Below are 15,969 nucleotides of genomic sequence, written 5' to 3'. Positions count from 1 at the left end.
TAAGAGGCAATTTGCAGGTGAACTGCAAACTTACCTCACACGGGTAATTAAGGAGTTACGCGCTACTTCATCTACATAAATTATCGTTTTTATTCTTCACCCGCTCTGTCTGCTATTATATGTATATAAAAGAAGAGAAAACCGATGATTTTCGGTTTTTCATTGAGAAAGATGAAAGTTTTCTTCTGCTCTAAGATATTTGTCATATGACGTCATTAATTACCCTATTCGTCTGTTAATTTGGAAGAACTGCCTTGAGGCAAACTGAATTTAGAACTTACGATTCGTCGTTTTTTTTTTGGCTTAATTTCAAGAAGTGCGTAGATGAAAAATCAGCTTGAGTTATAAAATTTGTTCCACTCAATTATTTTTTCCGCGCACCCATTTTCTTTTCAAAATTGGACCAATTTAGGGCGATAACTTTTATTCAGAAAATAAGAACATTTTAGTAATGTCTTGTTATCCTGTTAGGTGAATGAAAGCAGTTTGTTTTGTCATTTGCCTTTGTGATCCAGTTACCATGGCTACGTTTCTGGCACATTCTGTCAGTTCTATTATAATCTCCTGTTGAGACTTCATCATAGATCTACGCACTTTATCTCGACTGACGGGTTAATCACATTCCATTTTTACCTATTCTTCTTGGCGCACAGAAAAATGAATTCAGCTAAAACAGATTCGAATGCGAATGTTAGTAATCAGAATGAACTATTCGTCTGTTATGTGCGTGCAAGGAAGATATATTGCGTTCTACGAGGACAAGGTTACGGTAGCGTTCGGACAAAAGCATATACAAAAGAAAAAACAAATATGGAGTCATCGTGATCATTATTAAAAACAGTGTCCTAAAAATCATAAAGTCTTGACGATCATTATCAAGAATAATAACCTGAGGTGACGTGAGCGAAAATTGCTTTAATTCAGTCTGTCCTAATTGTTTACTGGTTTGCATTGTTTGAAGGAAGACATCTGGCTTTATTTTGCGGTTCTCTATTATATGCTGTTAAAGCACAACATCCAACATGTCTGTTGTGTTTGTGTTTTGCTTGAAAGGATGATGACCATCACCTGGATCGCTTTACTTCTTTTGGTGGCAACAACATCTACATCTTGTAAGAGAATATTTTATATCATTCAATAATGAAAGACGATTCGTATAACAAAACGATTTATCCTTTTTTCTATTCAAAATATACCCGTGCGTGTATTTGCTGTCACGTGAAGTAATCGAACAATTCAACGTGAGCTTATGAAACCTTTAACAAAAGATATGTTTAGTAAGTGTGGTCATGGTAGCAAGATAATCTGTAAGTATTTCTCTAAGTTCATTCACAGGTCGTCTATTTTCTCAAACATAGACGCTTTCGAGTAACTGAATTCGCCTTTTCTTCAGAAACGGAAAATTCCCATTGGCTAAAAGGCTATTAACACGTCAAGATCCATCACACGTGCAACATGCGATTGCCACTTTATACAGAGTTGCTTGTCGCCACATTTGGTAATACATTGTCAATCTTCATGATTACGAAAACACGCTCTCTTCTTCAATCGAATTTTTGACTTCCAAACGTTTACGCTCGTGGTAGTGTTGTTTAATCATAAAGTATTTTCTTGACGAATGTTTTGAGACGTTTTAGAGAGCCTACTTCATGACTCTATACTCACAGGAGGTATATTGTGCAGCAATTCTCAGCAAGCTCTCGGCTTCTGTCATAGAAATAACTTTTCCTTCGAAAACTAGTTAAACTAAGTGGTAGCCACATGTAGATAGAAAGTGAGCGCTTTACGGAAATCAGATCATTCCGATGGTGCATGTTTCCTTAGCCTGCGTAGCAAGCGTTTCCGTGGGGTTTGGAAGCAAAAAAAGACCGAGGGACGGGATTTTCGGTGTTTTGTCTGTGCGGGAAATGGGGCGAGAGCCAAAAAAAAAAAACAACAACAAAGAAGGGGGTGGGGGAGGGGAAGGAAGGAAACGTTTCCTTCCTTCCTTCCCCTCCCTCTCCCCCCTCTTTTACTCGCTCCATTTTTCGCGCTGTAATTCTTTGCTCCTGCACCCCACAGAAACGCTTGCTACGCAGACTAATGTTTCCTTCGTGTGTGCTTCTTTTTTACGGCGTTGAAATAATTTTCAGATGACATACACTAGGCGAGCGCGTTCTTAACGTGTGAAATCGAATGGTTATTTTGAGTGTTACTAAATACCGGAACGGAAACCAAAATGACCGACTGCAGGAATGGAGTGGAACAAAAGCCGACCGAGCCAAAATTCTTTATTCGCAGGGCCCTCTTCGAATGAGGCGCGTTAACAATCTTTGAAATCCACATCTCCGTTCCTAATGTAGGATGTCGTTTCCATTCGAAGAACTCACATCGTCTGAGCAATTTACGAAAATGGTCCTTTGAAGATAAGTGATTTACATGTGAAAGAAACATTAATGCATTAATAATTAATGTGGACTTAATGCACCTTTTCATTGTTTCATGAACAGGTTATTAGTCATGGTTATATATATAAGCACGATTTTCCCAGGATTATTACTCCTTGGTAAAATTAGCAAGGGTTTCAATTTACCTTGGTATTTATTTAAGGTTACACGTACCCAGGGGGTCCTACAGCTGAATGTTTTCAAGACATAATCTTTCCATTCAAGAGATGTTTTCAGTGTTTGGTTTTACAAATACAGCTGTGGCGGGTGATTAGGTTCGGTAATGTTTCTCTTTATTAAGAAAAAAAAACGAGAAGACGAAGAAAATATTCTCATTATCATACACCTGCACTACTCCTGACAATAGATTGATTAACAAATTAATTTATGACATATATCACCCACACGTACGTGCACGCAGTCTTCAGGAAACGACTTCCTTAATTTGTTGAGTTTAGAGTGGTTTTTAATGGAGTGTCGTAAAACCAAAGCCATTTACTCACCAATTAGACTACAAAGCCAATCTTAAACCATAGTAAAACGAAAACTAAAGTAACTGCCTGATTAATTTCGACACTCAGGTGAAAACAGGCTCGAGTACCAGCCGCTGTTCGATAGACCGGACTCGAGAGAGCGGCGGAAATCGAATCTAAGTTGAAAACCGGTCTATCTGAGGAAACTGGGTTTCAAATTAGCCGTGGTTACAAGAGAGCATCGTACAGGTTTCCCGGGGGAAAGTACTTTTTTTCCGTGTTACCGATGTTACCTCAGCCTCGTGAAGATTACCTTGGTACCTTTGAGAAACCATATTCAATTGAGTGTCGAAAGTAGTCAGGCAATTACCTTGGTTTTGGTTTTACTAGGTTTTGAGATTGGGTGAGGAGCCTAATTGCTAAGTAATTGGTTTGGTTTTGGTTTTATAACACACAATTGAAAACCACTCTAAGTATTCCAGGCAAGACCTTGCTAGCCAAGGCTGAAGGGGCGTTTAGTTTCCCCAGATAAACTGACTAAGACGCGACTAATCGAGTAGTCGATCGTTGGAGAGTGCACGCCAGTAAACTCTGATAAGCCCTTGGTAGACTTTAAGAGAAGTCGTTCGTCGTGTTTATTTAGTACCCGCCGACCTCTCGCGACTTCGTCGCTCGCTCGGCCCCTTCGCATCCTAAAACATCGAAGCTCGCTTCGCTCGCTTAGCTATTCTACCCTGAAACTCATGAGGTCGACTTGTGGCAAGTCTAAGCCCTTGCTTGTTAAACATTTTAACCAAACGATATTTATTCAATAGTTTGAAAATAGCTAATAATGAGTATAGCATGACTGTTGGAGATCAAAATGAAACTTACATTTTGGAGAACAATATTTTGCGCACGGACTGATCAACAACAACAGCAAAAAAAAAAAGGAAACAATGAAATGATTTGCATAATGAGTCACATTAGTGCATTTTATTTGGGTTTCTAGTTCTGGACTGCCCGCCAGGCTGGGATGAGTTTGACGATTCCTGCTACAAAGTGATGACCAGCTTCGTATATTCACAAAGTCTTAGTTGGGATAATGCTCGTGCAGTGTGTTTAGGATATGGAGGAGACCTCGTTAGTATAGAAAATGCAAGGGAAATGGAATTCATAAGGCTTCGCTATGCAGAATACATCAGCTACAGTATGTGGATTGGGTTGAATGACCGAATTAAACAACGTGAATTTGTTTGGAGCGATGGAACACCATTCAATGGTTCTGTTTACAGTAATTGGCGTGATGGCGAACCAAATGACTGGTCAGGCCAGGAAGACTGTGTTGAACTTTACAACAATGGCTGGAATGATCTGGCCTGCTCGAGGAATCACTACTACATGTGCGAGAGACCTAAAGGTGAGCTCATCGCTTAATGATTCTTATGGCTTGTTCAGTAGAATTATTCATGCTTGTAATGATCTCTTGTTTGTAGCATTTATATATTTTCCTAACCAGGTACTCATAACGAACGTTAAGGTGTTTGGAACCTGTTTCGAGTTTTGGATAAATCTTTTGGATCATTATCAGTAGCTGGGAACTGAATGCTACATAAAATGGTCATAGCAAATAACAAACTACCCTTATGTAATTCAGTTCATCTGAATATCGTTATGTAAGTATACGTTACGTCGGGGCTTTTAAGCAACTTTTGGAACGTGTGCTCACTTGAACACTTTTAAGATTCTCTTCAACTTAAAAAGCCAACATTGTAATAAAGGAGTCATAAAAATTCAGCATTTTAAGGAGTTTTAAAAACTGAGCCATCATGCATTTTACGAGTCTTGAAAAGCCAACATTTTAAGGAATCGTAAAAAGCAAGCATTTTAAGGAGTTTTAAAACGGCATAATTTTAAGGAGTTTTACAAAGCCAGCATTTTACGGCTAACGCACGAAAAAAAAGTTCAGGCTAAATGGGGTTAAAAAGCAACCTTCACTAAACCTTAATATCTTATCTATCGGTTATGTCATTGCTTCAAGTGCGCACCACTGCTGCTTGTAATGTAAACTTCATAGTGGTCTCTTCCCTTCCTTTAGGCAAGCTTTCATGTCCTGATGGATGGTTTCCAAATGGGTTTTCCTGCTACAAAGCGAGTGAAAGCGAAAAGTCATGGAATAATGCAAAACAGGATTGTTATGAGTCTGGAAGCTATTTGATGAAGGTAGATGACGCATCGGAGCAACATTTCCTAGAAGTTTACTTGCGTTCAACCGGAATTGTACAATTGTTCAATGTAAGTAGATCTAGATTAGGCGACACATAGACGTAGTGAAGAGTGTCTTTAAATAGGAGATTATGACTACAACAGAAATAGAATAGAGAAAGCCGGTTGCCATCCTCTAATTTTATTTTTAATAACATTTTTTACTGTAAAGCGCCATGAGCCATGGATATGGCGCTATACAAATCTATTATTATTATTATATTAAGCCAGATAACTGAGCTGTTTCTTTGTTAAAGAAATAAGTTTTAATTTTTCATGTTTTTCAGTGGTACTGATCACGAATCGGCGCAGGTTTACTATTTAATTTTGCTCCTTCTCCGAACCTCAAGTAGCTAGTTCAAAAAATGTGCTCCGTCAATGTGTAAGAGACCGTGAGTCAGGCAACGTCCAACAATGATGTTTTAGGTGCTAAAACCGCTAGGGAAAAAAACTTATTTATGAGCTGAGCAGCACATTTTTAATTCAACCCAGATCGGTCAATTCTCTCTTAATACCCCTAGCATGTGCGGAAAAAAATAGCACAACGGTTCACAACGGATAGTCCTTAACGGTAGATGTACAAACACTGTCTGTCGTACAGACTATTCACACTGCACACGTTGTCGGCATCACATACAAGTCAACAAATTATGAATAATCGGTGACACTGTCCATTGCAACGGGATAGTAAATTTACCAATTAGTGCAACCGAATGGAGAGGCCACGGTATTGTCAGGGGGGTGGATGAAAGATAGAGGTGCGATGACTTCATTCACTCCGTCAAAGTGCAACGCCCCCCAACCTCTCTAGCTTGTTGCACTGGCGAATCGTGCCCATTCGCCGAGTTTGGCCCAAAATTAATGTGATGTATTGTGCACTGGCATTTGTTCTTGTTCATAGCAAGTGTGGATAGGCCTGAGTGACATCGAACACGAAGGGAGATTTACATGGGAAGTGGATAACAGTACCGTAAATTTTAGCAATTGGGAACCTGGACAGCCTAACAACGGTGGTAATGGCAGGCAGCACTGTGTTACGGTGGGGGCTAAAGAATATTTTGGTTTGTGGAATGATGATTACTGTCCTTATCCGTATCTTTACATCTGCGAGAAACCTCTTGATGGTATGTGCAAGCTATAATGTAAGAAAATTTTTTTTCTGGAAAATCAAATTTCAATAAAGTAAAGCAAAGCAAATCAAATAGAAAAAGCTTCTGATTTCAAAAGCAAGATATACATATCAAATCAGCACAGTTAAATACTCCACTGACGCTAAGGGTGTTTGCTTGATTCTCCACCATTTAACGACGAGGTTACAAGATCATGAACACTACTGGTTCGGAACCGCAGCACTCTATGAGATTGCGGCTTCACTGGGTGGAGCTTGGGTACGTTGGAGTGATTAACCCGGATAAGGCTTCAGTCTGTCCGAATGCACAACGTTGAGACTGTGATTTTTTGTCGCGATGAACAAAATTATGAGGCTACAGAAGGTTAATTTGGCCAAAGATGAAAGATGAAAACAATACGACTAATATGGATCAACGGTTTTAATCAAACTTCACATGGCAAATAACTATTACTGAAGGGTTTGTGCTTTTAACTCTCGAAGTTAAAGATCATTCGTAACCGTGTTAAAAATTGTTCTTATTTTGTCAGGCATTTCTTGTTATCAGTGTGAAAGCAGCACATCATTTGCCAAATGTTCAACGAAACAAGAGACAGTCAATTGTGCATTCCCTCGGAACTACTGTTTCAAACAAAAGAATACAACAGGAGGAAATATCGATCAAGAGACAGTTTTTTCCAAAGACTGTACATCAGCAGATCAATGCAGAAAAAAGGGGAATCATTCTCTGGAATGCTGTGAAGATGACCTTTGCAATACTGGTAATCCAGACTTTTGTTTATGTACTTGTCAAAATGATGTGAGTTTATACGTCAGTTTGTGTGCGCGTGGTTTCCGGGCTTGTGTGTTCGCGTTTAATACGCGCGGGAGAGGGACCATGCCTACGTCTTGGTGCCCACATGTTTGCGCTTCGAAATAACTTCATAAGTAGCTGAAAGTTAATATAACAGCGTTTTTTTGCAGACATCTCTTGTTATCAGTGTTCGAGTAACATATCCTTTGCCGACTGTGCTAAGAACCAAAAAAGAGTGAACTGCACATTACCAAAGAACCGCTGTGTTAAAACCACATATGGCACCAAGGAGGACAACAAAACTGTAACATACCATAAAGGATGCGCCACAATTGATGAATGCACAGAATTTGCCAAGGGACCATTTGCAGAATGCTGCACTGGTGACATGTGTAACAAAGGCAAGTTATGAGAAACTGATTTTTATCTATACGACCATCTCTATCTCTGGTTTAAATTCAATTGTAAATTTCCAAAACTTGAACAAGGGTTTATCAAAAAGGGCTTTTTTTCTTTGAATTTCAGTTAATGAACCAACTTGTTCTGTTTCCCCAGAATCGGGTCTCAGTTGTTTTGAATGCAGTAGCACGGTCTCTCATGAGGCGTGTCAAAAACATCAGCAAGAAGTCAAGTGTAAAGGTTCCATGGATGATCGTTGTTATTATGCTTCGATGCAGCAGACCTCACAAGATGGATCCAGTGTTTCCAAGCGCATTAGGCATGGATGTACCAATAATCACTATTGTAACAGCACTTCCAAACTTTTCGATGAATGCAGCTCTACCAGTTGGGAATGTGAAGTTCGATGCTGTCGCCAAAATCTATGCAATGAAGGTAGCAACATTTTTAAGAATATGAATTTTTTATACCTCTCAGGTCTGTCAGTCTCTTTTGTTTCTTTATAGCTATGGTTTTGCCACTTAGGGTAGTTTTAAAATTCAGTTATTTTGGAGTGGCAAATCAGGATCGGTGCAAGTGCAACCATGCTCGACCATGGCAGTCACCATGGCAACGTCATGTAAATTGTAAACGTCAACGTCATGTTAACTGATTTTCCACTCATAGCCTTCTTTATATTATTTTTTCAGAGAGCAAAGAGCTTGTACCAACGGACCAAAATAGGACTTCCACTGTCACCATTGCCTACATATCATTCGGTGTCGCCTTTATCTTGCTCGTGATGTGTTTCATGGTCGCCTTTTGGTGCTATAGGAAGTACAATCGCGAGCGGATGGAAAGGTTTACCTCTTATAGCTGAGCTCTATCATAGCATGAGTCAACCTCGGGCCCGAATCAAGCACATGTCACGATCCGCGCTCGAACCAACGTCTGTTTTCGACTTTTTTTTCCTGATGTGCTTTGAATTTTAATCGTTTTTCAATGTGACAGACTATCAATTGAAAGATAGTTATCACTGTCAATCTTCAGCTCAGTTCTACACAGAATGAAGCAGAAGAAGCAGCACTTCACCGATTTGTGACAGTGATGGCCCCTAGCATAAACCGGTTACACAGTACAAAATCCGTCATAGTTGATGTAAAAGAAAGCCCCTCTTTTTAAGCTGAAAGCAACCTCATAGCTCACCTTGTCAAACTCAGGGTCAAACATTACTTTCTCTGTTTCTGTTTTATATGTACTGGTAACAGAAATGTTGAGAATTCAAAATTAAAACTATGCTTTATTGTCAAGACAACTGTATTAACCATCTTTCTCTGTATTGAAGGTCTTCTCGGCCAAGACGTGAAATTATTCCGTTAGACAAATGGGAGATTCTTCCCGGGCAAATAGAATACGAAGAAGAGCTGGGCAGAGGAGCGTTTGGTGTTGTCTACAAAGCAATTCTGAAGAAGCGACAAGGAATAGAAGTGTTTGACAGCAGAGATGAACCCGCGTCACAAGATACACAGGTGGTCGCAGTGAAAGAATTACAAGGTGCAATGTTTTTGTAATCATTATATTCTCATCGGGAGATCACAGCGGAGAACCAAGATGTTGAAATGTTATTCTATAAAATGTACGATTCTTGTCGAGCTGTGATTGGCTATTATGGGATGGGTTTTGAAGAGTTTAGAAATCGCATAGAATGTTAGGACACAGCCTTCAAAGGGAGAGAATGAACTGGTTTGTATCAGCTGAAATGGGAAATATATTTCTTTTTCGCATATAGTCCACATTTGGTTCTGCTAAACAACTACATCTCGAATAGACAGATTCTGCTGACGTGTTTATATCCTTGTTGCCACCCAGTTCAGATCTTATGATGATTCATTTGCGAGGTTATAATTGTTCTTTTTGTCAATAATCCCATGCTATCAGTTTTGTGTTGCAAATTGCACAATTGTAACCTTCTAAATGAACCATCACGCCGTCTGAATTGGGTGGCAACAAGGATGAAAACACGTTAGTCGAATCTGTCTATTCGAGCAAAACACATGGGGTACAGACAATCAGAAAAAAATCGACTGAATTAGCATTTGTACTCGGTAGCCAAGTTAAAATTCGCCCAGACTCACACCCCAATTTTCCCCATAACTTCCTTGTTATTGTTGTCAGATGATCCAAGTGAAGTACAAAAAGAAGAGTTCTTGTTTGAGATAGCCATGATGAAGGTGTTGGGTGCACACCAAAATATTTTGTCCCTGGTTGGATGTTGCACACTACAGGATCACAGGTTCCTGGTGATAGAGTACGTTCCGTTTGGGGACTTGTTGCAATGGTTACGACGCAAGAGAAATTCGGTAGGAGGTTGTTGACTACAATTTGTACCGTACACCGGGCGTGTTTGGTCTGCTGGTACAGAGGGGGTTGGGGGTGGGAGGACTTTTGGGGTTCGAACCCTGCAACTTTTAGAGCATAAGCTATGGTAATGAACCTTGGAAGATTCAGAAAACTATTATTATTAAATAAATGGGCAATTTATGACGTTACCTTTATCCGCAATCCTGAATTTTAAGATTTTTGTAATACTTTCGAAATCCGCCGAAAAATGGCCCAAAAATAAGCACAACCGATAAAGCTTTCTAAAAATAACTAAAAAGGTAAAAGTTGGGGCATGAATAGTAACTGTTTTTCATCAAAAGCAATAAAATTCAAAATTTGCGAAAACTGTCTGTCAAAATATGGATGTCATGGAAACATCAAGTTTTTGACCAATGAAATGTCATAGCAGATTGAAACCGGTAAATCCTGTTTTCAACATTCTGAAAATACGTAGCAGGGAGAGGGAGAGGACGGAGGGGAGGCTCCTCCATTTTCTCTATTTCTCCCGCTCCACTTCGTGAAGAACTCTCTGATCAATGACTTGACTGCATGGCTACTGCTTACTAATACATAACAATCTTGTTATATTCTAGATTAATCCGAACTGGGCCACTGGAACGAAGGAGAAACAGTATGATGACAAAGAAAATATCGAAAGACCACGGGGCAAACTTTCTCGAGTAATTTACTCACATTAATAGACTGAACTAGCATATATCAATTAATCATATATTCAAATAGAATATAATTACACTGCAAACAAGGTATAAAATAAATAAAAATCAATAATTAATTCCATGATTACATAATTCGTACAGCTCGAATATTAGACCTTCGCTGAAAATAATACAACTTACAGGTACAGTACTACTACTACTGCTTCTACAAAATTACTTTAACAAACAAAAGTTAAAGTTGATCTCAAATTTGGTGTAAAGTATCCATTTATGGCTGGTATTAAGCTATAATTTTGCGCTTGGTTTGGAGTAGTATTAGATGAGAGATCCGGCAGTACAAGTTATGTGCGACGTACTCAAGCATTCTCTGTAATAGCGCGCCATGCATTCATACTCTGCAATTAAAAATCCTTCTTAAAATCTGAATATAAGTACACTATGGATCTAAAAATTGGCAGACAGTATATTTGTATTACTGGCTCTAAAACAGCTATTTCTTGTTGGATTTAATCAGTCCATAAATTTCAAAAATTAATGTAATTGTGTTAAAATTCACACCAATCTTAGCAACTTTCTTTGATTGCGGAGAGGTCACCATTCCTTAAGGACACTCTCTAAGGTAAAGAACATTCAGAAACTCGAAGCAATACTTACTGAGCTTTTGTATGGAGGTCTTCAGTCATTAATTAAATTAAAAAATGCATATCAAGCCTCAGTACATTATGGTAAGAGATTAGATATTCAATAATATATACTCGATTGTTGACGTGAAAAATTGCAAATACCCGCATGGGAGACTGATGAATTGTCGTGACAATAGACGTGGTTATTGACCTGCATTTGACTCCACGGAGAGATGATTGGACCTGCTGAAATACATACGTTAACCAGCGGGATATGCTTTTAACTAGCAAGATGAAATGGTCATTTTCTCTTACAGCAACGCCGTGAAAATAATTTAGACAAGGTCCTGGAAGAAGATCAGACTGTGACAGGCAATACATCAGTGCAAATAGAGTCTCCCTCAACTCACGAAAACAAAGGCTTTGATTTTGACATGCCTGACGTGACTTTTCACGGTGCGGCCAAAGTAGGCAAGGTATATATACAAAATCCAACATGTTTCTATCCTTTGCACTCGGCCTATGTTGGAATTAATAGTTCTTAAAAGGCTTGTAGCAATTTATTTGATGTGATTAAAACGACAGCAGTGTAAATAATTTTTTTATGCTAACAGGTATCGAGTCCGTGCGGCAAAAGGAAGAGAAACCTTTACAGTATTATCAGGAAATATCCGGGATATCAGTTGTTGAATGTGTCAGATGCATCTGTTGTTGCCAGAATAATGGGATGGAGGGGCAACACTTCAAAAACGTGGGAAGTCCTTGGGAATGAATCCCAACCGATCTTAATTATTTCCCATTAAAAAGAAGGAGAAAAAAGTGTTGTTTTGCTAGAAATCTATATTTTACTTCAATCAGGAAACCGCAGTTGTTCCGAAAAGGATAGAAGACGGTCCACGTTATCACATCATAACCAAACAAACCTCAGTCCAGATGGATTCAGCCCGGGATGCAGCCCCTACACATAACCCTGACGATCTCATCCTTGATATGACTGGCTCATCCGATAACAATTTTGAAGTAAGAGGAAGTTTTCTCTGTTTCTATGTTATATTTCTACTAGTCATAGAGGAAACAAAACACCAGCCGGCGGTGAAAGATAAAAACAGATAAAAGGAATAAAATTAAATGGAAAGGTGAATCCTACCAATTTTACATTGTTTGTATTCGTACATCATGTGTTCGGGACATCTTCACATACGTGTTGTTTGCTTTGCACCACACAAGGTTTGGATCTAAGCAAAAATTAGACAAACAAATATATACGTAATATGTATAGGTTTTTGATCAAGTGTGAGGTCAAGATGGCTGGATACTGGCCAACTTCTTTTTTTGCGTGTTTATGGACCGAGATGGAGTCGAGGTCCGAACAAGCTTGGTCAATAAAGGATGTATTACACGGCTTTCGGGGAAAGTTTTCTTGCGGGACGACACGGAGGGTAGTCCCGAGCGGACAAGATAACTCTATCTTGCCCGCTCGGGTAGCCAATCACAGCGCAGGATTTGATTCATCTTGCCTGCTCACGGAGCTAGCCATATAATAAAGCAGTATAGGTAATCATTTGGAATTAATTTGCTGGATGAGTTTTTCGAAAAAACGAAAACTCACATGTGCCGGAAGATCTTTCTTGAAGCCATTTTTTTAGCATTCGAGAAAGTTTCCGTGCAAACTTTTCGTCATCATTTTACGTGATATGATTGGCTTAGAAAATTTCCTATTGTCTTTCAGCCAATCATAATTCAGAATTACGATGTGTACTTCACATTGGTGTTACACATGAACGGCACTGCTCTCAACCAATCAGAATCGAGAAATGTTTTCATGTATATTATTATTTGGGTTATAATCAACCCTTTTAAAATAAGGTCTTGGCTGATTTTAATTACTTTTCTTACATTGCATAACATTAATTGTCTCGAATTGTCGTAGACAGATATTCTCATGATTTTTCTTTTTTGTTATTGTTGTTTGTATTTGTTCAGGAAAAGAGCAAGAGTTACCTGGACCAGGAAAACATCAAGCTGTCAGCGATACGGTCGACATCACAGGCAAACAAACAAACTGCTGACGTGTTTTCAGCCCAGAATCTTATTGCTGGACATGGAGAAGATGGCAGTTTTACTACGCAACAGCTGTTTTCGTTTGCTTGGCAAATAGCACGGGGAATGGTAACGTTTATTACAAGCTCCAATATATATCTGGAGACATTAGCTCAACTAAGCGATATTTACAGTGAAACTCTTAACTTCATAAACGGAATTGGCTGTATTTTGGAGCCAGCTGTTTGTCAGATATAGCTCAAAAGAAATGACAGAGATGTCTGCTTCCTGGTTTTCTCAATAGTCTCTTCTCTATCGCTCATTCTCCTTCGAGTTTCCGCGCGGTAATTTTTGCATTCAATTTTTTGTGCTTGCTGCGCCAAAGAGAGTAGACTTAAATAGTTCCAATTAAAGCAAATTTACCAGCTTCATATTGAGTTCTAAGCTGACAGTGCTTAAGAAACCAATAGAAGAGCCTTGATTCTTTGTGGTCCATTTTCTAATTCGATACATTTTCATTTGTTCGTCTTAACAGAATCATCTCGCAGAGAAAGACTTTGTTCATCGTGATCTTGCAGCCCGTAATATTCTGGTTGGTCATGATAATCGGGTCAAAGTATCGGACTTTGGGTTGATGCGTCAAATCTATGAAGACGTTTACACCGCCAAAAAGACGAAAAAGCTTCCTGTGAAATGGATGGCCCCGGAATCCATTCATGACGGTGTTTTTACCATCAAAAGTGACGTGTGAGTATCAATTTTGCTACGAAAAGAACTAATAGTGAAATCAACTAATGCAACAACAACAACAACAACAACAACAACAAAAACAACAACAACAACACCATCACCACTGAACAGCAATCACCGTGAGCACCACTTAAAAAAGTGTTTTAACTTTTGGCAAGTTTATCTGTCGCGTTAATGCATTACCATCGACGTCTTTAAATATTATTATTTTTTTAAGATCACGTTCCCGGAAATTCTTCTAGGCGTACTTAGAATTATACAGCAGAGACATTTTACATAAAGGCTTGCACAGATGAGTTCCTTTAATTTTGTAACTCAAGTATCCGAGGTAAAAAGTTTGCAAGTTTCATCAGCACAACTGGGATGTTATTGGGGTCTAGAAATATTTAAAACCAGAAGAATTCAACGACAATCAAGGTCGTCTCACTGATCTATCCTCTTTGTCCCATGGGTGACATAGGGGCGCCTGTATGCCTTGCATTTGTACTGATCTTGAGTCTTTTTTTGGCCTCGCACCGTGTCATGTTAAACTCTCTCAGGACCTTCCAGATACTCCTCAGCAACGTAATCCTGGGTCTGTTACATTTTCGTGCGCTTTGCGAGTCTTTGCGGGTTGTAGCCCATCGTGTGACGAGCTGTGTTCCTCTTATCCTTTGTTTGATTGTGTATGACCAATCCATCTCTAGCGTCCTCTCGTAATGGTGGTGTTGATATATAGTCTCTTCATAAGTTCTTATCCTCCGGGCCAATGTCCTCTCAGGACACCCCTAAGACACTTTTGATGAAAGTTTGTACTTTCTTGCTTGAAAGAGTAAAACTCCATAATATTTCTGTCCCAACACTGGAAAAAGTTTACTTAGCGCTGAACAGAAAGGGAGGAACGTTTTTCGAATATATTGAAGTAAGCGAGAGTGTTAGAGCTAGCGTTATTTCCCTGTAGAAGACACTGTACGTTTTTCGAGCTCACGCAAATATATATACTGTTCTTATGTGGCAAGAGTTTCTAAGAGAAGTATACAAGGCACGGTATAGGTCCTAGTAACCTTTGTACGGGGATCACTGTAGCTCCATACATCTCTATAGGTGTACTTTAATTTTTTAAAGACAAAGCTGATCATAAAATTAAAGAACCTCTTGTTTATTTATATTTTCTAACAGTTGGTCGTATGGCGTTCTTCTCTGGGAAATGGCAACAATGGGTACGTTAAACCTGTTCAGATAAAATCTTCAATTAGTTTTATTTCATCAGTGTTTATTTAAAACTTTGAATTTTCTTTTATCCCGGCCATTTTTATCTTTCTTTTTAATTTGAATTCCACATAGGAGGTGTTCCTTACCCCACAATGAGTAGCGCAGAACTTTGTAGAGCCATAAAAACTGGTTATCGCTTGGAAAGGCCTGACATGTGTTGTGATGAAGTGTAAGTAACTACAATGTAGAGCTACTCTAACCTAAGCAAAGTGAAGTTTGACTTTGGTCAATTTAGCAACGAGACGAGTTGCAGAAAACCACGAAACTTCTTTGGAACTCAACAAATCTTCTTCAGTGGCGGATCTAGGGGTGGTGCCCAGGGGGCCCGGGCCCCCCCTTATTTTGGGGAAAAAAATAAAAAATCACAGAACGAAGAAAAACCGGCAGGGTAAGCAAAACAAAATCGCCCCCCCCCCCCCCCCCCTTTAACTCAAGATCTGGATCCGCAACCGTTCTTTATTCTTGGCAACACTTCACACTAACTCATAGTACAAACTGCTAAAGGTAATCTTGGTAATCAATTTACAACAGTTCTCGCGTTGCTTGTATACAGACGCTTATATATAGTTGTCTTTTGCTATTGTTTTCTAGTACAAAAGAGATGTATTGTGCATGAAGACAAACTGATTGGTTTTTCGTTCGAAAGATTGATGTATTTAGTATTTTCATTGGTTTAAGTGGTAATTAAAAATCCAGATTAACTTTTGAACATTTTGAACGAGTAAAAGGTTGCTTTTGAAACGCAAACTCTATTATGCTTATGAATAGATCGACCAGTTAGTCTATTTGCTACGTCTGAGCAG

The 15,969-nt window shown here is 39.0% G+C and overlaps 1 protein-coding gene across 1 annotated transcript in view; it reads left to right on the top strand.

Moving 5' to 3' along the window:
• Window positions 1-386: 386 nt before the first annotated feature.
• The window catches only part of LOC110053614 (uncharacterized), a 23,143-nt gene continuing 7,560 nt past the window's right edge, over window positions 387-15,969 (top strand). The window contains exons 1-17 of the mRNA XM_020759867.2: window positions 387-1,112; window positions 3,891-4,298; window positions 4,977-5,173; window positions 6,045-6,267; window positions 6,803-7,033; window positions 7,236-7,466; window positions 7,621-7,899; window positions 8,154-8,304; window positions 8,789-8,997; window positions 9,619-9,803; window positions 10,419-10,505; window positions 11,443-11,601; window positions 11,984-12,145; window positions 13,109-13,294; window positions 13,701-13,912; window positions 15,074-15,114; window positions 15,239-15,335. Of these exons, the coding sequence (XP_020615526.2) occupies window positions 998-1,112; window positions 3,891-4,298; window positions 4,977-5,173; window positions 6,045-6,267; window positions 6,803-7,033; window positions 7,236-7,466; window positions 7,621-7,899; window positions 8,154-8,304; window positions 8,789-8,997; window positions 9,619-9,803; window positions 10,419-10,505; window positions 11,443-11,601; window positions 11,984-12,145; window positions 13,109-13,294; window positions 13,701-13,912; window positions 15,074-15,114; window positions 15,239-15,335 (3,173 nt within the window). The 5' untranslated portion in view covers window positions 387-997. The remainder of the gene's footprint in view (window positions 1,113-3,890; window positions 4,299-4,976; window positions 5,174-6,044; window positions 6,268-6,802; window positions 7,034-7,235; window positions 7,467-7,620; window positions 7,900-8,153; window positions 8,305-8,788; window positions 8,998-9,618; window positions 9,804-10,418; window positions 10,506-11,442; window positions 11,602-11,983; window positions 12,146-13,108; window positions 13,295-13,700; window positions 13,913-15,073; window positions 15,115-15,238; window positions 15,336-15,969) is intronic.

This window comes from Orbicella faveolata, unplaced genomic scaffold (assembly GCF_042242905.1).
Source record: "Orbicella faveolata isolate gen_17 unplaced genomic scaffold, um_ofav_v1 contig_1, whole genome shotgun sequence".
NCBI classification, from domain to species: Eukaryota; Metazoa; Cnidaria; class Anthozoa; order Scleractinia; family Merulinidae; genus Orbicella; species Orbicella faveolata.
This window is presented reverse-complemented; position numbering and strand designations above follow the sequence as displayed.